A 22,048-nucleotide genomic window follows, 5' to 3' on the forward strand; every position below is an offset into this window, starting at 1 on the left:
GAATATAAAAGCACATAAAGGTAAGGTAAATTGTCTCAGGTCACAAACTATTCAGTGATAGAGCAGGAAATCAAGCCATAATCACTCATTGCATTCCCCAAATATACACATATACAAAGGCAGACACTAGGCACCCATGCAGAAGCACATCCACATCTGTAGGAGCATGCCCATGAAAACACCAATCCAGAAATATTTAACTTTCCTCAAGTTTGCCATGTTACATATCATTTTACAATCAGTCTGACACAAGAAAAATTTGGCAACATACATTGATGCCTGCAGCTGCTCAGAAACAAATGATATCTGTTTGATACCCTAACACCCTTTGGTTATCTCATCACATCTACCAAGTACTTCTTTCCCCAAACTTTTATTTCATCAGCTTTTTTTGCTCAGGGTTCCTAGCCAACTACCACCCCTCCTTACCTCTCACCTACCTCCCAGCTCCTCATTCTGTCCTTTCAAGTACTGGTCCCTCATAACAATGCCCTGTCCCCTTCATCCTTATATAGAGTGACATAATGTATGACAAGCTCAGTGTCCTGATTGATATCCTGGCTGAGGAGGCAGCAGTTGAGAAAAGTACTACAGTATACGCAGATGATGCCCAGGCAGATGGAAAACCCTTCATCCCTCAAGTAGACCACATAGCCAAGTGCAAGTTGGAGCTGGCCACAAAGGCCCAGAATCTCCAGAAATCCTTGAAGCTCATCATATTTCAAGTTGAACAAGGTAAGGGTCCCAGAGTTGTGGTGATTGAAGTAAGGTAAGTGAAGTTTCCAGTGAATGAATTTCCCACAGTGCTTCTTTGAAATACAGATCAGAAAATGCTATAAAACCAAGTGTGCTCTACTTCAACAGTTGGAATTGAGTAGAACTCTATGTAGCAAGGAAGTCCCTTTGGCTGGCCTCTGACTTTTAGCCATGGTACCTTCTCCTGCCTTGGTACCTTTTTTTTTTTAAGATTTTATTTATTTATTTGTCAGAGAGCAAGAGTGAGCACAGGCAGACAGAATGTCAGGCAGAGGCAGAGGGAGAAGCAGGTTCCCTGACGAGCAAGGAGCCCGATGTGGGACTCGATCCCAGGACGCTGGGATCATGACCTGAGCCGAAGGCAGCTGCTTAACCAACTGAGCCACCCAGGCGTCCCTGCCTTGGTACCTTTAATATAACCTCAGCCAAGTTTCCTAGAAAGAAGGGAAATCTCCATTCTGCACTGTGAATGTACTAAACAACCCATTTACTTCTATTTCTGTAGTTTCCAAGTAGTGGAGATGTAGCCATAATCTTATCACAACTAACCCTCAGCCTGCTCCATCAACACATAAGTCAGATTTATATGTGCAGCTTGTGCCCACGGGACAGAAAAGGGCACCCTTAGTAGGATAGGGATTGAACCTATGAGCTTTGGCACAAGTTGAGCACCTGAGCTATACAAAATATAGGCTGGTGAAAGGAAGGAGACTTCTCAAATATTCTTGGAATAGATGAAACATTTGAATGAAAGGAGGGCATGGTCCTAGAGGCTCAAGTCTTGAAAAAAAAAAAGTCATGTGAGTAAATTAATTAACAAAGAGGTGATAATTGAGACAGAAGAAGAGGGTTTCCCACCTCTTTCCCCTGCACCAGGCCCTGAGCTTCTACTCATATTTACTGGGTGACAGAAAAAGAGTAACCAGTAAAACAGAAAGCTCAGGCATGGTTATGAAGAGACATGGGGGCAATACTGTAGGAAAACTAAGACTACAAACAGCATTGTGGAGGAGAGGAGATAGTCAACCGGGTGTCTCTACTGTTTACCCACACACTGACTGGCATTAACTATAAAAAAGAGATGCCTAAGAAGTGCTCAACAAATATAATCAATATTCCTTCCTTTCTTCCTGCCTCCCTCACCCCTCCCTTCCTTTTTCCCTCTCTCCTTTCCTCCCTCTCTCCCTCCTTTCCTACTTTCCTTTCTCCCTCCCTCCCACCCTTCCTTCCTTCCTTCCTTCCCTTTTCCCTTCTTCCCTCACTCTCTTATTTCCCTCCTACCTTGCTTTCTTCCTCCCTCCCTCCTTCCTTTTTTCCTTCCACTTTTACTCCATAGTTCTGGATGAGCAAAGCCGACAGACAATATCGGTTAAGAACTTCACTTCAACTTTCTTCCTGGAAGATGACTCAGAAGATATTCGCCAGATGAGCCCAAGACACCGTAAGGATCTTTCTTTCCCTTTCTTATTCTGGTCTTCATCACTGTCTTCTAGTTCCCAGAAAATAAGGATGTGTTCTCATGCATCTTTCTTTAGCCATAATCCTACTCTGCAGTAGATATCCCACCCTCTTTCCCAGAAACCTCCCAGCATATGATCCCCTGTCAACATCCAGAAGTAATGACCTCATTAGGTACTTTGAAAAGGACGGCCTGATGAAACCCAAGATTTGAACCTGTTTTCACTGCCAGCAAGCAAGCAGCTCAGTCTTAATATTCTCTCAGAGGAAGTCCCTGTCCATCTAAGATGATCCCTCTTTGGATTGAAAACCTTGATTATAATCTAAGAAAAAGTCATTGAGCTTGACCCTGGTCCCACATAGAAAATAGGGTGAAATGCAAGTGAGGGGAAGGGCTTTCTTGTTTGTATCTAACAGCAAGGTGATGTCTTTTGTGTCTAGGTTCTCGTCTTGGCACTTTGTCTTCTATATCTTCTCTCAAAAGTGAAGACCTAGATAACCTCAATTTAGAGCACTTACATTTTACACCAGAAACTATGTAAGTATTTAGCCCTACCACCATTTTATAACTTCCTTTTTCTCTGGTTAAAACAATAGTCTAAAGATATCTAGAGTCAAATCTGGACTCCACTTCCTAGTTGTGTGAGCTTACAAAGATAATTCAACCTTAGTTTTCTCATTATAAATTGAAGATAATTGTAGAATTAGCCACATACGTTTCTTGCGTTTTACTTGCACTGAACAGTGCTTAGCACCCATAGTTAAGTGCTATATGTGTTAACAGTAATTACTGTTATTCTTATTATAAATACTTAATAAATGTTAGCTATTGTTATTTCAAAGGACCTGTTTTTCCACTGTTGCTTTTAACAGTAAATAATTAGAGGCGCTAAAAAATAAATGAGCACTGATGGGACTAGATAGAAAATCTAAGGGCATCTTTTTCATTAGCCCTACCTGTTTAAAATATTCCCAGCAGCCAGGTTCCACCACATTCTCCTTTTGAGTTCCATTAAGAAGATAAGTTTGGACATCAGCTAGAGAAACTCCAATCTCCAGACTGCAGTTGAGGGAAGCAAATCTCATGTGTGAGAGATGTGGGGTCAGTTTTGTAATGAATAAAAAAATTATCTATGATTGAGTAACTGAACTGTACTCATTTCAGTTTCTTAAAAGAAGGACACAGCTGGCAATTATTTCAGTTAACTGCAGCTTCTCATTTATTTCTATCTCCAACCCTACACCCCTCTACTTCAACACTAGCTTCATGTCTGAAGTCTCATGGACTTACCTTATGAGTTTTAATCAGTGGGATACTGCCAAATGTTTTGGTTTTTTGTTTTGGGGTTTTTTTGTTTGGTTTGGTTTGGGGGTTTTTTTGTTTTTGTTTTTGTTTTGTTTTGTTTTGTTTGTTTTTTGCCAAATGTTTAACAACCAGCTCTCCAGGGGAAAAAAGTCCTGAATTATTCCTGGTACAAACCCTCCCACCATGACCTATTTCAAGCTACTGATATAATTCCATTGAAGGCAGAATTGGGATAATAGGCATAATCAGCTTATATGAGCTGGTCCTAACTGGCTCCAACATACTACTGGTTTTGATGCTGACACTCAAGATGGATGCAGAAGAATAAAAAAAAAAAAACTGCCTGGCTTTTTTGGCTGTGTATATTTCTACCCTCTTTTATCAGTCTTCTCCCTCAAATGTGTAGTCACTTTGCCCTTTGATGTGAAAGTGCTACAAAGGAGTTCAGACATCTCTGAAAACAGTAGTGTAGACTTTACTTTCATCATACATTTTTATCTGAGATACTTGAAAGTTCTTTATGCGAATAAGTCAATTACTATTTCCCTTTATTATATGTGAAGAACATATTGACCATTCATATCTAATGGCCTCCAAAGATGATTTCTTTATTATGAATTCTAATCCCACTGAATCCTCCCACCTGGCTGGGTGCACTTTCTTAAAGCAAACAAGCTAGTTGTTAACACAATAGGATCTATATGTGCCTGTCGCAAATATAAAGTCTTGTGCCCAATGTAGGGGAGGCCCTCCCTTGGTGATTTTCAATCATGCAGGTAAAGCCCCCAGCCTAATGATAATGGCACTTCTTTCTTGCACCAAAGTCTGTCCTCTTCTTTCCTTTGGCTAATTTCAGACGTTTCAAAGAAAGATGTGTCATGAACAACTATTTTGGAATTGGACTGGATGCTAAAATTTCTCTCGAATTCAACACCAGAAGAGATGAACACCCAGGACAATACAAGTAAGGAAAAGAAACTTCCCTCCCTACATGCAAACACACAATTACAATATGCACATATATTCCTACATCCCCTTCCTTTCAGATAACCAAGAGAAAGAAAGAGGTTCTTTAGAAGTAAAACTCACTGGTCCCAACATTAGCCTAGTGGGGTGGCTTGCTTTAAATGTTGACCTGATTTGTGATGACTCTGCACTGGCATCCTGAACTCGGGGCTACCTACATCGTTTAGACCAATAGACTGCTGTGTAACACAGCACCTGGTGTTACTGTTATTGAAAACGGATTACACTGACACGATTCAGCAAATTTTCTACTTTTGTTTTGTCTGTGAGAGTTTGACCAGGTCCTAGTAGGGGCTTAAGTCTGTTTTGGCTTGGCAAGGCTACAAATTATCAAAGCTTGCCCTGCTGTGTCTTGGTGTTCCTAACCTGGTTCCCCTGGATCCATTGATTTTACCTAATCTGGTGTTATGTTACTTGGCACCCTTTAGTAATTTTGTACTAAGGTGGCCTCAGAGTCCTTGTAAATTGAAACTACAAGAAAAAAAGCATGCACCCCACAACCACCCCTGCCACCTGCCACCAGAACCTCTTTCTCAGAGCAGACCTAGGCTGAGGATCAAGTACATTATCAGATATGTGCTTTGCAAATATTATTTTCTGGTTGCTTGTCTTTTTTATGACTCATTTTATAGTAAGCATTTTTAAATAGGTATGTGTAGATGTACATAGAAGAAGGTTTATAATTATAAAACAATGTTACCAGTAATTGTTTCATAGGGATTCAATTGCAGGGGGATTTTTCTTTCTACTTTATATATTTATTTTTTTAATTATTGAAGTATAATTGACATATAATCTTATATTAGTTTCAAGTGTACAATGTATTGATTCAACAATTCTATACATTGCTCAATGCTCACCAGGATAAGTGTAGTTACCATCTGTCACCATACAATATTATTAAGATATTATTTACTCCATTCCCTATGCTGCATATTTCATCTCTGTGACTTATTTGTATTATAACTGGTTGTTTGTACCTGTTAATCCTCTTTATCTATCTTGCTCATCTCCCCACCCACATCCCCTCTAGCAACCACCAGTTTGTGCTCTGTATTTATGAATCTTTTTCTGTTTTATTTTGTTTTTAGATTCCACATATAAGTGAAATTATACAGTATTTGTCTTTCTCTGTCTGACTTATTTCACTTAGCATAATACTCTCTGGGTCCACCCATACTGTCACAAATGACAAGATTTCATACAGTTGCTTGTCTTTTTTTGTTGTCATCTGTCTTAATTTTCTTGAAATAAAAAAAAAGTTTTGAATTTTGATGAGTTCCAAATGATCAATTGTTTTCTTTTATGGACCATGCTTTTGATGGCATATCTAAACAGTTTCACCTAATCTAAGGTCTCAAAAATTTGCTCCTAAGCTTTCTTCTAAAATTTGTGTTGTTTTGCTCTTATATTTAAGTCTATGATCTGCTTTGAGTTAGTTTTATGTATGGTGTGATACAAGGTTCTAAGTTCGTCTTTTTCATGTGAAGATCCACTTAGCACAGCACCATTTTTGAAGCTATCCTTTTCCCCAAGGAATTGTGTTGGCACCTTTGTCAAAAATCAATTGATGAGAAATATGAGTTTTTTCTAGACTCTCATTTCGGTTTCATTTTTCTATATGTCTATCTTTACACTGTCTTAATAACTGTAGGTTTATAGTAAGTTTTGAAATTGGAAGATGAAAGTCCTCCAACTTAGTTCTTTTTCAGAATTGTTTTGGTTGCTCTAGGTATTTTGAATTTCCATTTAACTAAACTCCTATTTTTATAGATGAGGAAACTAAAGTGCCCAGAGAACTTATGGTTTAAAACAAGAGTCCAAATAATTTTTTTAAGATTTTATTTATTTATTTGACACAGAGAGAGTGAGCAAGAAAGGCAGAGACAGAGAGCAAGCACAAGCAGGAGGAAAGGCAGGCAGGGGAGAAGCAGGCTCCCAGCTGAGCAAGGAGCCCAATGTAGGGCTCGATCCCAGGATCCTGGCATCATGACCTGAGCTAAAGGCAGCTGTTTAACCAACTGAGCCACCCTGGCACCCCAAGAGTCCAAATAGTTTTGTGCTAGCCTTCTTACATTTCAAAACTCACGCCTTGTAGTAACTCATTATGGCTCTACTTTAAAAGCGCATAGTATTCATCTTATTTTATTTTTCATTCCCTTCCCCTGTGTTCATCTCTATTGTTTCTTAAATTCCATATATGAGTCTATTTATATTGTATTTATATTGTATTTATCCTTCTCTGACTGACTTATTTTGCTTAGCATAATACCCTCTAGTTCCATCCATGTCATTGCCAATGGCAAGATTTCATTCTTTTTGATAGCTGAATAATATTCCATTATATAAATATATATACCCCACATCTTCTTTATCCATTCTTCTGTTGATGGGCATCTGAGATCTTTCCATATTTTGGCTATTGTGGATGTTGCTGCTATAAACATTATAAACATTAGTGTGCATGTACCCCTTCATATCACTGTTTGTATCCTTTGGATAAATACCTAGTAGTCTAATTGCTAGGTCATAGGATAGCTCTATTTTTAAACAGAGAGGGAGATAAACCATAAGGGAGTCTTAACTATAGGGAACAAACTCAAGGTTGCTGGAGGGGAGGCAGGTGGAGGGATAGGGTAACGTGATGGGCATTAAGGAGGGCATTTGAAGTAATAAGCACTGAGTGTTGTATGCAACTGATGAATCATTGAGTACTACCCCTGAAACTAATAATACAATAATAATAATATAATAATAATAAACACAATATAAATTGTGTTTAAATTTTAAAAATTAAAGAAATAAGAAAGAGAGTGAGTGAAGAATTTGGGGAAGTAAACTGAGTTCAAGGGTCATACTTCTAAATTGCCTTGATGACTTCCAAAAGGAAGCTTGTGCAATGGAAGAATATATCTCATTATACAGTACATGGAATAATAGTAACTATAAAATACAACACTTCTATTACTATTTTTAGGCATCCACATCATAATCAGGCATAAAAGCTTAAGGTCTGGAATACTATACAAGAATAACAAAGAATGATTATGTACTGTATTTATTAAAATATACATACATCTGATTTAATATCAGTAAAAGGATTAAAATTGTAAAAAAAAAAACTCATAGTAAACTCTATCCAAACTCTATAATGATTGTAAGCCCCTGCCTGTTTTTATCAGAGATCTTAAGTCAGTAGAACCCTGACCTTCCCACCTCCACCCTAAGTCTCCTGACATCCTTTGCCTGTCCCATATTCCCTCTACTGGCTCCTCTACAATCTACCTTATATACTTAGCTCTATTCTATGGCACTTGTTTAACATACAGGTCTTGAAAAATCCTTTCACTTTGCCAGAAGAGTTAAGTTTCAAATATATTGCAGTATAAGAGTCATATGCTTCAAATGAAATTGATCCCAAGCAGCTGAAATTTTATGCTCCTGGAATGGCACTTGCCAGACTAGCTAGTGTGTATAAACCAGTTATGCTCATAGTTTAAGAATTTGCTTTCTGAATATAGCCTGTGTCTTCCAAGTCTGAGCTGATATCAGAATCAAGGAAAAGCAACAAACTGAGGTGATCCTGAGGTTTCCAGAGGGTCAGGAACCCATTTCAATAGGTATTTGCATACGGATTCAAGTTACATTACCCTAGCATCCCTTCTTGTGTCCAGTTACCATTTGACATGACTCCTCTCTATAAGAAGGCACTTGAAGATGGTACTGGCACAAATATAGACACATAGATCAATGGAACATAATAGAGAGTCCAGAAATAAACCTATGATTATATAGTCAATTAATCTACAACAAAGGAGGCATAAATATGCAATAGGAAATGTCTCTTCAACAAATGATGTTGGAAAAACTGGACAGCTACACGCAAAAGAATGAAACTGGACCACTTTCTTACACCATACATAAAAATAAACTCAAAATGGATTAAGGACCTAAGTATGAGACCTGAAACCATAAATATCCTAGAAGAGAGCTCAAGCAGTAATTTCTCTGACATAGGCTGTAACAACATTTTTCTAGATATGTCTCCTCTGGCAAGGAAAAAAAAAAGGAAAAATAAACCTTTGGGACTACATCAAAATAAAAAGCTTTTGCACAACAAAGGAAACAATTAGCAAAACAAAAAGATAATCTACTCAATGGAAGAAGATATTTGCAAATGATATATCCAATAAGGGTTGGTATCCAAAATATAAAGAATTTATGCAGTTCATCACCAGAAAAACAAATAATCCAGTTAAAATGGGCAGAAGATGTGAACAGACATTTCTCCAAAGAACACATACAGATGGCCAACAGATACATGAAAAGATGCTCGGTATCACACTAATCATCAGGGAAATGCATATCAAAACATCAATGAGATAATGTCTCACACTTATCTGAATGGCTACAATCAAAAACACAAGAAACAAGTGTTGGCAAGGATGTGGAGAAAGGAGCCCTCTTTCACTGTTGGGAAGGCAAGCTGGTGCAACCACTCTGGAAAACAATATAGAGTTTCCTCAAAAAATTAAACATAGAATTATCATATAATCTAGTAATTCCACTCTGGCTATTTACCCAAAGAAAATGAAAACACTAAATCAAAAAGATATATGTATCCTTCTGTTTATTGCAACATTATTTACAATAGCCAAGATATGGAAGCAACCCAAGTGTCCATTCTTAGATGAATGGATAAAGATATCCATTCCATAGATATACAATGGAATATTACTCAGCCATAAAAATAACAAAATCTCACCATTTGCAACAACATGGTTGAATCTAAAGTGTATAATACTAAATGAAATAACTGAGAGAAAGACAAATACCATATGATTTCATTTATATGTGGAATTTAAGAAACAAAACAAATGAACAAAGAGAAAATAGACAAACCAAAAAATAAACTCTTAAGTATAGAGAATAAATTGATGGTTACCAGAGGGGATGAGTATAATAGGTGATGGGGTTAAAGAGTGCACTTGTCATGATGAGCACTGAGTAATGTGTAGAATTGTTAAATCACTGTATTGTACACCTGAAACTAATAAAACGCTGTATGTTAATTCTACCGAAATTGAAAAAAAAAAAAACTTTTTTTTAGAAAGGAAGGCACTTGAGGAAAAAGATGGTGTTTCCTCTTGCTTTTCTTCATTTATATTATTCATCTTCTGACTACCTTTCTCTACCCTTACCTCCCTATAGTAGCCGCTTTAAGAACAAGATGTGGTATGGCCTTCTGGGGAGCAAGGAACTTTTCCATCGCTCTTACAGGAAACTAGAAGAACGAGTACACCTGGAGGTGAGTGGAAAAGAGGGCAGTACTTCCTAGACATGTAGAAAGGAAATCTCATTACTTTGGGAATCAGCTTTTCCCTTTATCTTTGGTTCTCCCCAAGCTTTAACTCTGATCTTCCCTCACAGCTTATGGGAGGAAGGCATAAAGACAGATTTCCATTTTATGGATAAGAAAATGATAACATGAAGATAAAACAGAGCTCTTCCCCCATCTCTGTAAATGTCCCTCTGCATTGGTATCTGAACGGCCAACCAATGAGAACTACACTTTTCTTTCAGTGTGATGGAGAAGCTATCTCGTTGCCAAACCTGCAGGGCATTGTAGTGCTCAACATTACCAGCTATGCTGGAGGTGTCAACTTTTGGGGAAGCAGCACAGCAACTGCAGTGAGTATGGAACAAGGAACAGGGAAGGAAAAAGGCTTGACCCCTCTAAGGTCTCTCAGAAAGGGTAGCTGGAATGACTGGTATAGAAAGTAGACAGTGGGGGAATAGGAGATAGACTGGGGACATTTATTAGCTCAGTTATGTGATCAGGGTTTTTTTAAAGGCAATTACAATCCCAGAACACAAGAATCAACAACCAAAGACCTCAGGATCAGATCAATTCTTAGGTGTTGCCTAGACTTTGAATTTTCTATTCCTCAAGACTGAAAGATCCTTAAAAGTTTTCTCTTTTCTCCAAGGAGTTCTGTCAATAAAACCACCTGGGAAATTGGCCATGACTCCTTTCTTCTGAGCTCACCCAAGAAGATCATGAGGACAGTGGGACTGGCCTTGGGGATTTATGATGCTAGATTGGACAGGGAGGAACAAGCTAAGAGTTGTAATCTCAAAAGAGGTTAAAGAACTATGATCTTGGTGCCCTTTTCCCAGATTGGTTTCCTGACCTCACCTTTCCCCTTTTAATACGTAGTTTTTCCATTCTTCATGAGCTAGAAAAATTCTAACCAGGAGCCTTCACAGCATGTGTGCTTGTGATAGTCAGGGTGTGGTTTCTCAAAGGTGGGATATGTGACACAGTTTTCCCTCCTCAGGAATATGAGGCTCCTGCAATAGATGATGGGAAGCTGGAGGTAGTGGCTATCTTTGGTTCTGTACAAATGGCAATGTCCCGTATCATTAACCTGCATCATCATCGCATCGCCCAGGTAGGCAAGGGTTGGGTGGGCACCAGAAAAGGTTGGGCTTTGAGCTACAACTTAGGATGTGGAGTAGTCCCACAAAATAACGGGGTCTAAGAGTGCCAGGGTGGAGAGGTTATATGGTGGGTGGTAAGCATGCTGGCTAAGGTTGGAGACAGAAGTTATAGGGTCCAAAAGGAGCAAAAATCCCATAGGAAACAGGTGTTTTTCCCTGAGATAATCTGATTCACATCCATGCCAGTCCTGCTTCAGATACACATTAAGGCCATTACTGTGAGATTATCATATTGATCTGTAGTAGTGGCCTCATTTTTCTCCCCCATGCTCCCTCTTCTCTGGCAGTGCCATGAGGTGATGATAACCATTGATGGTGAAGAAGGTATCCCAGTGCAGGTGGATGGAGAGGCCTGGATTCAGAGGCCAGGCCTTATCAAGATTAGATACAAGAATGCTGCCCAAATGTTGACCAGAGATCGGGTAAGAAAGTCTCACCTTTCTCTTTTATTGTCTCCTCTATAGCTGTCACTTCCCACACCAGACACACTGAATCAGAATGGGGATGGGTAGTTCTTGGGAATTGCATTTGTCAATTAGCTCTCTGAGACATTCTGTTATATACAGACATTTGCAAACCACTATCCAAGACAGTGAGACAAGAAATTCTCTCCTTTGGCTTTGGACAAAGTTGTTCCTCTCCCACCACTGCACAGAGAACTAAATGCCTCAAATAGCTATGGAGAGATCTCCTTCAACAAGAGATTCTTCATTGAATATGGTCTTTAAGTTCCTCTAAGATTGAAAATGCTGCATTTGCAAATGCCATCTACTGCAGTCAAACCATCTAAAGCTAGAAAGAAGCCATTATTGATCAGATGTTCAGTACCTGGAGCCTTTCTTCCACTCTGACCCATGAACTATCCATAGAAATAACAATAGAGAAGGGAGGGGAAGTCTGGTTTACAAACAGCCTACTTTGTGCCGGGCACATGTATTCTCTCAAGTAGGTCCTCCCACCAATCCTGTGAGGTAGATACTCTTGTGCCTATTTTACAGGTGAGGAAAATGAAAACCAGAGGTTAAATAATGTGTGCTAAAAATCACACAACCAGTGAGTGACAGAAGCACAATTCAAAATTAAACTACGTATGTCTGGCTCTAGAGTCCATCACAACAGGAGCACCTGGGTGGCTCAGTTTGCTGAGCAGCTGCCTTTGACTTAGGTTGTGATCCTGGGGTCCTGGGATCAAGCCCCACGTCAGGCTGCACACTCAGCAGGACATCTGCTTCTACCTTTCCTATCTCTCCCTCTGCCCCCACTTTCCCTGCTCACTTCTCTCTCTCTTAAATAAATAAATAAATAAATAAGTAAATAAATAAATAAATAAAATCTTTTTTAAAAATCCATCATAACATATGGCCTAGATTTGGGAAAGAAAGGAACATGAAAGATGCACCATTGTCTTATGATTATGATACTCTCATATAGGAGCTTCTAGAAGGTTAACATCTATCTGACTGAAGCATGTGATCCCAAGACACATCACAGTAACAATAAAAATTAACAGTGCCTAGTAAGAAAGGGACAGTGAATAAAATGAAGGATAGATGTGGAGGTGTGTAGATGAGTGTATAGAAGAATGAGTGGGGTCACTCTCTCCTTTACCCATTATCCCCACAAATATCAGACTCACAAACAGATTTGTCAAGTACCCTCTAAGCTATAGTGATCATCAGGATCTGCCACTATCTTCATTTTTAGGACTTTGAGAACTCAATGAAAATGTGGGAGTGCAAGCATGGTGAAATTCAAGCTGCCTCTCAACCTCATCTGGACTCCCAGGAATCTCAGGATAGCCTCTCTGATGAGGAATATGCCCAAATGCAGCACTTAGCTCGACTTGCAGAAAACCTCATCAGCAGGTAAGCGGACTGGCCCAGATACAGGGTGGGAATCCCAAGAACAGTTAGGGAGAAGAAGCTAACCTGTGTCTGTTGGCTCCTAGGGAGCCTGGCCTCAGAAAGGAGTCTTTCCCAGAGCTCTGAAGATTGGCAGGGACCCTGATGATCCAGGGAGGAATAGTCTTTGTGCTCAGCAATAAGCCAGTTTGAACCTCTTCCTTTAGCCCCAGAGGTGAATTTGATCTCCTGATGCCCCAAACCCAGAGGACTAAGAATATTTATCCTTGTCCTTAAATATCAAGAGGGCCTCAGAGTTCTTGGAGTCAGCTTCCCTTCTCTAGCCTGGCCTCCCACTCTCCCAAAGTACCCGATATCTAATTCAGGTGACATAAGGATGGACAAAGACAAATACTTAGAAAAGATCAGAAACATTTTCTGGTGTAGTTAGCTACCCAACCCAGGTACCCAGGGCTCTCGTTTCTACCTTCATCTCAACCATCTCCAGCACCCCAAGCCAGAAGATTTTTTAAAATTTCCAGACCCGTTTATCTGTTCTTGCTTTATTACAGACTTACTGACCTGAGTAAGGTCCACCAGCATGTGTCTGTTCTCATGGATTCTGTGAATGCCAGTGCTAACATCCTGAATGATATATTTTACAGCCAAGATAGTGGCAATGAGGCAGGTGCAGCTTCCTGCATTCCCAATGAGGTAATAAAGGAAGGGGCAGATGAAGAAAAAGAGTCAAACCAAGTAGGAAGGGGGATGAAAGTGAAGAAAAGTGAGCCAGAGGCTGGGTGGAGAAACTGGGCAAATGATATGGCAGGAAACTGATCGATAGAATAGACAGGGAATAGAGGTATTCCTTAACTTGTTACAGATGAAAGTGGCTACTGGAGAAATTCCATAGCAGATTTCATCAGCCTGAGAGCTAGCCCTTTTCCTGAGAGCTATCAACAATACTGGCCTCTTGGGAGAAATAGCCAATGGATAGAGAGAAACTTGGCATTGGCACTTCCTCATCCCAAGTGGATCCCTGTATAAACTCTTATGGTGATGCCTGCCATAGAAACCCGAGCTCCAGGCTGCCTTGGTTTCCCTCTTGAGGGAAATTTCCAGATTGGGATATTTGATGTTAAATGTGCTGACCCATGACTTTACCCACTGCCAGAAAATTTAAGTGATTCTTTTAAAAAAGTAAGTTTAGTGGTAGACAAACAATACAAAAGAGCCACATATAGGATCAAGGCCGCCTAAAACATGGATTGCCTATTTATTTTCAACCAGACTTAGTTGGTGGAGGCCTGGAGCTCAAAGCCCAGAGTTTTGAAAAGGGTGGTTGGGCCTAATCCCACCTCCCATGGGAAAGGAGGTTTTAGTGTAGCAGCAACAAGTAGCCTCAGATTTACTCTCTGGTTTACTTATTTCCTATTTTACTACATCCACTGCAGTCAATCAATGGTGCCAAATGCCAAGGTGTGCTGCACCACTTTGTAGGACACACAAATACAGCTGTACCAGTAGTAGACAGCTCTGGTTATGTCAGTTCTGATTGGCTGATGTCCATGCTGTACTAGTTGTGCTATATTTTGAATATTACTTTTTCACCTATGGCCACATCCTACTAGCCTGCTCCTACCTTCCTACAGAAAAGCCAGCTGCATGCTTACTAACCAACAACTCCTCTGTCTTTGTCCTTTCCCTTCCTTTCTTTTCCTTTCTTCTCTCAGACTCTAAGCAGAAATGATGCAGTAGATGTTATATTTAGTCTTAAAGGGCTCTACGATGACACCAAAGCTTTCCTGGATGAAAACTTGGTGAGTGGAGGGGGTTGGAATGAGGGAGGGCAAAGTGTTCCATCTGAACATGGTTATGGTCTATGCTTGGTTCTAGGGTGTTGGAAGACATGTAGAACATTTTGGCCAGGTGCTTACCGGGTAGTCCCTGTTTGTCATCCTCACCCAGGGTTGTTATTGTGTCAACTCACCATTATGCTAATCCATAGTGACTACCATATCCTTGAAGAAAAGTCTCTCCCTCTCCTTTGGTAAATGTCTCCTGGGTCCAGAACAGGTCAATCAAAAGTAGGGTGTTCTCATTATACTTCACACAGGTTCAGTAGAAGGGAGTGAACTCTTTTGAGCTGCTCTATATCTCCCAAGTTTCCATATACCTCTGTCACCATATGGGAAGACAATATAGACTAGTGGGAAGCACTAAGTTCAAATCTCCAATCTGCCACTCACTAATTCCATTCATTTCATAAGGTTGCTCTAAGAAAGTGCTGAAACCTTGGTAACCTTAAACAACAGAAATTTATTGCCTCACAGTTTTGGAGGCTAGAAGCTGAAATCAACATGTCATCAGGGTCATATTCCCTCTGAAACCTGTAGGCAAATCCTTCCTTGCCTTTTCTAACTTCTGGTGACTTGCCAGCCATCTTTGGTGCTCCTTGGCTTGTAGATGCATTACTCCAATCCTCCATCTTTACATGGTATTCTCCATGTGTCTCTGTCTTCACATGACCATCTTCTTATAAGGAAACCAGTCATACTGGATCAGGTACCTACCCTACACCAGTATGGAGTATGGCATCAGCAATGATGGCATTTCCAAATAAGATCATATTCTGAGGTACTGAGGGCTAGAATTTCAACATATCTTTCTTGTGGTGGGGACACAATTGAATCCTTAACACTAGCTGTGTGAAGCAACCTCACACCTCTGGGTCTTGGTTTCTTTATCTATGAAATAGTAATTGTAATCTCTACCTCTCCAGGTTGTTGTGAGAATTAAACTAACTATTGTATATTAAGTGCATAGCTGGCCTGGCACTAGTAGCAGCCTGATACATGGTAGATTGTATTCATGTTAGGGAAAGTGGACTGAAGCTCAGTTTTTGAGCTACAAGAATAGTTGAATGGTTCTCATAATGCAAACCCTATAGGCACACTTGACGAGTGTGCTCTGATGAATCAACTGATTGTGACCACCCTACTTTTAGGTTGGCTGCTAAAGCCCTGAGGCAGGTGCTGTTCTTGCCTCTCATCTAATTAAGGTTTATTTGAAGAGGGGTGTCTGAGTTGATATTGCAAGAAGAGCATCCACTTCCCCTTTTCCATTTGCACATCTAATTGGCACACTGCACAGGCAGCAAAGTGGCTAAAGCAATCAGGCCAGGCCTTCCCAGCATCTGAGCCCCAAGCTAGAATCTTTCAGCCTTAAACAACAACAACACAAGTACCTTCTATATATAGGCAGAGCTCAGTCGCCTTGCAATCCAAACAGCAGGAAATATGAGATCTTGGCCTCTCATTGCCATTCAGGCTTTCTTGAAGCTCATGGCATGAAAGTTGGTTTGTGCCAGCCAACAACCCAAATTGAGCATATACAACACTTAATACAGGTTATGATAAGGACCCCCACATACATACACACATCCAAATGAGACCAGGGGCAGGCAGCAGCTAAGAAAGATCATGTATCTCCAAAAAGGCTACATCAGAGGTGGCATGGAAATAAAGCTTATTTCATTTTGGTGTTCTTATTCTTCCCCTTGAAGAAGGAGGGCAGTAAGCAGCTCAGTGTCAGAGGGATGTAGATTTATGATGAAGTAAATCCCACCCAGTAACCGCCACTTTCTTTATTTGGAAACCTCACTTATACTATGGCCAGTGATGTGTTAGAACAGAAACCAAGAAATAAGCAATGAAGTCCTCTGAGTCAGTTCACACAATTACCTCAGAGAGTCCTGAACAAGGTCTCCTATAGAGCCAGAAGGATACGAGAATAGAGCATGAGACTCAAACCCACCACCTAGAATTTTTCAAAGCCTGAGTCCCTGTATGCTAAACAGGAAGTCATTGGGAAGCCATTTTTTTTCTCCTATTATGATTATAAATGATTTTCCAGGGCTCTAAATCCTTCTTTCTCATATGTGGCTTTGGGTTTGACTACCAAACCCCTTTTGAGCATTGCTGGTAAGTATGCCCTTTCTCCCTTACCTTGAAGTGATAGCCATTTCTACCTTCCCCTTTCTCCCTTACCTTGAAGTGATAGCCATTTCTACCTGACATGTGCTATCCTCCATCTTACCTCCATGTGCACACACATGTTCTGTGCATCTGAGATACTCTGTACTGTCTTAAATCATTAGTTGTAAAGCAAAAGATTATTTGTCAGCACTGACTTGTTTCTCTCTCATATCCCATTCTGATTGACCATAATCTCCAACCCCATCCCCCACCTATTTATCTGCCATCCATTTTGTGATAGTTGGCAACACTCCATTTATGGCTGGAGCATCAAGTGGCCCATGCACAGCTAGAAGCCACATGAGTGCCAGATTGAAAGTAAAGTATATGACAGGGAGGAGAGGTGAGGCCAAGTTAGGTGGGCTGGAAAGTATGTCAGGGCTGATGATAGCAACATGCATCTGTTCTCTCAGCTCACCATTTAATGGAACATAACTATCTCAGCTATGTTGCTGGTCTAGGACTTGGTTCTTCTGAGTTGGAAGATGGTCCCAGAAGAATTCATTTTAATTCTCACATGGACTGTACAGAGTTCATCCTGTGGGTTATGGGGATTATTAGGGAATGCTTAAGCTTTGTTTCCTGAACCTGTAAGACAAGCCATCTGGATCACATTTCTAAATTACAAAGAGAGACTAGCTAGGGTTGCTAAAGCACAGCTTGGGGGACACCTGGGTGGCTCAGTTGGTTAAGTATCTGCCTTCGGCTCAGGTCATGATTCCAGGGTCCTGGGATCAAGTCCCACATCGGGCTCCTTGCTTGGCAGAAAGCCTGCTTCTCCTGCTTGTGCGCTCGCTCTCTCTCTCTCTCTCTCTCTCTCTCTCTATATATATATATATATATATATATATATATATATTATCTCTTTTTGACAAATAAAATCTTTTAAAATTAATAGATAGATAAATAGATGATAGATAGATGATAGAGAGATAAGAGAGAAACACAGCTTGGGGAGGCAGACCCTCTTTGCCAAAAAGGGAAAATTTAAGCCAATCTCTATCTAGCCTTCTCCTTACTTCACAAAGGAGCCTTTAAATTATGGTAACTGTATAATAAAGATTTCCCCCAGCATCTAAACACCTCACATATCTTTCCTGGGTGGGCACTGTGGTATATAGGGTGGGCTATAGAGTTAAACAGATCTGAGGTTCTATCTAGCCACATGATATTGAGCACCAAACTTCTTTGAGTCTGTTTTCTTGTCTATAAAATGAGAATAGTATTATAAAGTTATTGGGAAGATAGAATGATATCATGTATGCAAAATGCCTGGTATACAGCATGTACTAGAAACTGGTAGCTGTTATTTAGGGGGACAATTAGGTGTCTCTGGGGACTTGAGGGTCAGGGGTAAGACCCTTGTTCTGGACCCTGAGCTGTAGGGGTATAACTCAAGTGATCATTGATACTGGTCAAAGGCCTCTCTGCTTGCCAGACTGTGAGCATGCCCAGCCCCAAGGAAATTACCACAATATGGTTATTTCCTAGATCTCCCTATTGAGAAAGTAAAGAGGTAGCTATACCTTTCACTAATCCCATGGCCAAAGGAGATACAAGTTGGCACTCTGTGGTCTCGTGGCCACTAGCATGGTGGCCTGGGAGTGTGGGAGAGAGCCAGACTTTATGAGGGCAAGGTGTTGGGCATTGGATACTCACTCTTTTTCTTGTCTTTACCAGCTGAGAAATGCTGAGGATGAGGCCACACTTCAAACTGCCCTGGAAACCATGAATAAGGAGCTTGAAAAGCTATCCGAGATTGACTGGATGAATTCAATCCTTGTTTCAGAGGTGTGTTAACTGGGGATTAGGAAATAAAGAGGAAGAGGTCTTCTTCCTTGGTTCCTTCCAGTGTGGGCCAGGACACAGTGACTGATGTAGCAGAAGGTGTCCAGTAGTGGCTTTCAGCTTGAGCTTGAAGGAATGCCCTCCTCCCATCTCCTCATCATAGGCAGAGAGGACATGGTAGAAAGCACATTGAAAAATTAGATGACCATGGGGAAAAAAAAAAACAAAAGAAGAGCTACTCTGTGGCAGGAGATGATTGGGAAAGAATAAGCAAGATTGGTTTTTTCTATACTGTCCTCTGGTCACAATTCCCCCTCCCTGCCCAATACCTGCTACTAGGAACTGGATTTCATCTGGCACATACCATTATGGCCAATACCAGTTGTTTGCAGCCAACATCTGTTCTAAATGGTTGGTGCCTGGGCCATGTGAGTGGTTAAAACACTTCTCTCTGCTGATTCCTGTCCCTCCCACTCTGGGAGGATAGCAGGTTCAGTGCCTTCCCTTAGCAGGTGTGTGGTTTAAAAGAAAATCAAGCATGGCAGGAGTGGCTGCAGTATAACTGTGGGGATACTGTCATTTTTGGAGAGTCAGATCAGGAAGAGTTGGAGGACAGGTTTATACTCTCTCTAATGGAGAGGATTGGAGGTATAAATATCTTGAAAAGATAAAAGTCCCAATGTTTCTTGGAAAGTGTTTGGCTGGACTTTCTGGCAACAAAGTTAACCTGGGAATTATGCTTTACTAAGATCAGTGGTGAAATAAGCACACTTTAGCAGGAATGAGAGGGCTGGGAGGCTAAGCTGGAATTAAAGAGCCCACATGATCTGTAGATTAGAGAACCCACATTCATAATTAAGAGTTATGTGGGGAGAACCCTCTTTGCATTCCAGACAGGGAAGAAGGTGGCCTGTGAGGCAGGTTCTTCTCTATGTGAAGGTACTTGACCAAGGAAGTTTGCTTTAGCTCATCAAACCATATTGCTTTTTTTTTTTCTAATTCGTGCAGAGGTGCCATACGAGCTAGCAGTGGTCCTAGCAATCTCATCCTTCCAATCCCTAGCCACATGGCCTCAGGCAAAATATTTTACCTCTCCAAGCCATTGCTTCCTCATTTCTAAAATAGGGATGATAATAGCCACTTTGCAAGGTTGTTTGGGGGCTTATATGAGAATAATTATTAAAGTATTTGGCAAGGAACCGGCACAGAGTGGGATCTTGGTAAAGATCATATGCCCTCGTAGGGCAAGGGACTAGTCTCCCACATTTGGATGGATAGCACATCTCTCTGCTTTATGCAGCCATCCTTGTTCACCAATTTACCAGGCCTCTAGGAATTGTTTCTCAATGTTAGGCAACTAATTCTGACCTTCCTTTTGCTCTGGTTTTCCAGGAAAAATCTTCAGACACTGACAGTAGAAGCACCAGAATGAAAGTTAAGTTCCCCAAGTTGGGGAAGAAGAAGCTAGAAGAGGAAGACAAGCCTAAATCAGGCCAAGGAGTCCAGGGTTTTATTGGTAAGTGTTCCCATTCCACAGGCATAGTGGTCATGAAGACTTCCCCAGCAACCAGGTACCTCCCAGGGACCTAGAGCTCACATTAGAAATGTTCATGGAGGGGCGCCAGGGTGGCTCAGTGGGTTAAGGCCTCTGCCTTCAGCTCAGGTCATGATCCCAGGGTCCTGGGATTGAGCCCCGCGTCGGGCTCTCTGCTCAGCGAGGAGCCTGCTTCCTCCTCTCTCTCTGCCTGCCTCTCCGCCTACTTGTGATATCTCTGTCAAATAAATAAATAAAATCTTAAAAAAAAAAAAGAAATGTTCATGGAGATGGTGGTAATGGAGGAGATGGGCTGGGAGCCAACCTTAGACAATTCCAAGCAGCCTCTTAGACAAAGTGTGAGTTAAAAAGTGATATGGACAGTGGGAAAAATCTGAGAAAGAACCACACTATGTGGTCTCTGTGATACTGATAGCTGAAGAGAAAAATGAGACCAGGCAGTCACTTTTCTGCTTGACCCATTCATGTCCTTGGTTGATAAAGTATGACAAAATAGTCATACTTAGATCACTCTCCCAATCAAATACAGCTACAAGCTTTTTGTGTGTGTGTGTGCTCCAGAAAGCAGTATAGTTTGAGATGGGCTGAGATATCAGTGCTAGGCACCTACAGGGTGAAGAATAGTTTCTATGACTTATCTAAACACTGTTTTTCCTGATCTGTAAATCCCTAGAGATGCAAGTTTTCTGTTTCATTTTTTTAATTTTGGTTCCATCCCTTCTTTGGAGTTGGAATTAAGCATAAATGATATGTCAGGGGGGCTCAAAAGAAGGTTCTCCTAGAGTTGTCAGTTACACCAATTCTGATGTCAATGATCTCTACTAAATTTTGGGCCTAGATAACCTGGAAGCTTGAGAGATATACCAACAGTGGACATGGGGGGGAAAGGGATGGAGGGTGGCTGTTTGTTTCTGAGGAAATGAGAATTTGCACAGATGCCAAGAGAGAATTTCTTGGATCAAGCTCAGGTTTGGTCCAACTAGTTCGATTTCCTAAGAATCTTCTGGTTGGGAGGAATGGTATTTCAAAGTCTTTCAGAAGACTCCGAAGGAGTCAATAGCATTTCCACAGATTATCATGTTCAGAGAACTCATCCCATTTGTGTTTGGCTCACATGGTGACAGCTGGTATTCTTGGATGATTTAGAGATGGTTGGTACAATCAGAACAAACAAGTCTGTCTCCTAACAGACTCTTTGTTGGCTCTCTTTAGGGTCCATACATTTGGGTATCTGACAATATGCTAACATTATTTCTATTCCTGTTTTTTCTCTAAAGGACGTTTGTGGCATCACAGAAGTCATGAAGATAAAGCAAAAGATGATGATCCTCCAACATAATCAATTCAACTGTAGTCCTTAAAAGCTGGAAGGAGAACTCACAATATTTGGAATTCCACTACAAAACTCTGAAAACCTCAATATAGGCTAGACTAAATTATTTCAGAATAAACATGAGCACCACCAAGAAAGATCCTCCAATTCTTCACACTAATATCATTTTCCTGGACTCAATCAGGTGTCCTTAGAGGTTTACATTTTCTCATTGGCCAAAGATTCTTGTTCCGAGTTGTTTTGTTCAGTTCTCCTTCTCTGTGCATCTTGAGCAACTACAGTATTTCACTGGGATGAGCTCATTATGAATGGCCTGGGATCTACAAAGGATTCAAGAAAGTTCACCTCTTCAGGGAATTTGGGAACAGTTTTCTCTGATAAGCAGAGAAACTGTTGATGCTAGGGAATGAATGAAAGAAAGAAATACTCTCAGGGAGATAAGGA

General features: G+C 40.7%; 1 protein-coding gene across 1 annotated transcript in view; it reads left to right on the forward strand.

The window, feature by feature from the left end:
• Positions 1 to 21,800, forward strand: part of DGKK (diacylglycerol kinase kappa) — a 166,875-nt gene extending 145,075 nt beyond the window's left edge. Inside the window, exons 15-28 of the mRNA XM_047715124.1 lie at positions 516 to 735; positions 2,093 to 2,197; positions 2,656 to 2,752; positions 4,377 to 4,484; positions 9,758 to 9,854; positions 10,130 to 10,237; positions 10,888 to 11,001; positions 11,338 to 11,472; positions 12,755 to 12,915; positions 13,464 to 13,605; positions 14,625 to 14,711; positions 18,609 to 18,719; positions 20,109 to 20,232; positions 21,549 to 21,800. Coding sequence (XP_047571080.1) covers positions 516 to 735; positions 2,093 to 2,197; positions 2,656 to 2,752; positions 4,377 to 4,484; positions 9,758 to 9,854; positions 10,130 to 10,237; positions 10,888 to 11,001; positions 11,338 to 11,472; positions 12,755 to 12,915; positions 13,464 to 13,605; positions 14,625 to 14,711; positions 18,609 to 18,719; positions 20,109 to 20,232; positions 21,549 to 21,610 — 1,671 coding nt within the window. The 3' untranslated portion in view covers positions 21,611 to 21,800. The remainder of the gene's footprint in view (positions 1 to 515; positions 736 to 2,092; positions 2,198 to 2,655; positions 2,753 to 4,376; positions 4,485 to 9,757; positions 9,855 to 10,129; positions 10,238 to 10,887; positions 11,002 to 11,337; positions 11,473 to 12,754; positions 12,916 to 13,463; positions 13,606 to 14,624; positions 14,712 to 18,608; positions 18,720 to 20,108; positions 20,233 to 21,548) is intronic.
• The last annotated feature ends 248 nt before the right edge of the window (positions 21,801 to 22,048 follow it).

This window comes from Lutra lutra, chromosome X, assembly GCF_902655055.1.
Source record: "Lutra lutra chromosome X, mLutLut1.2, whole genome shotgun sequence".
NCBI classification, from domain to species: Eukaryota; Metazoa; Chordata; class Mammalia; order Carnivora; family Mustelidae; genus Lutra; species Lutra lutra.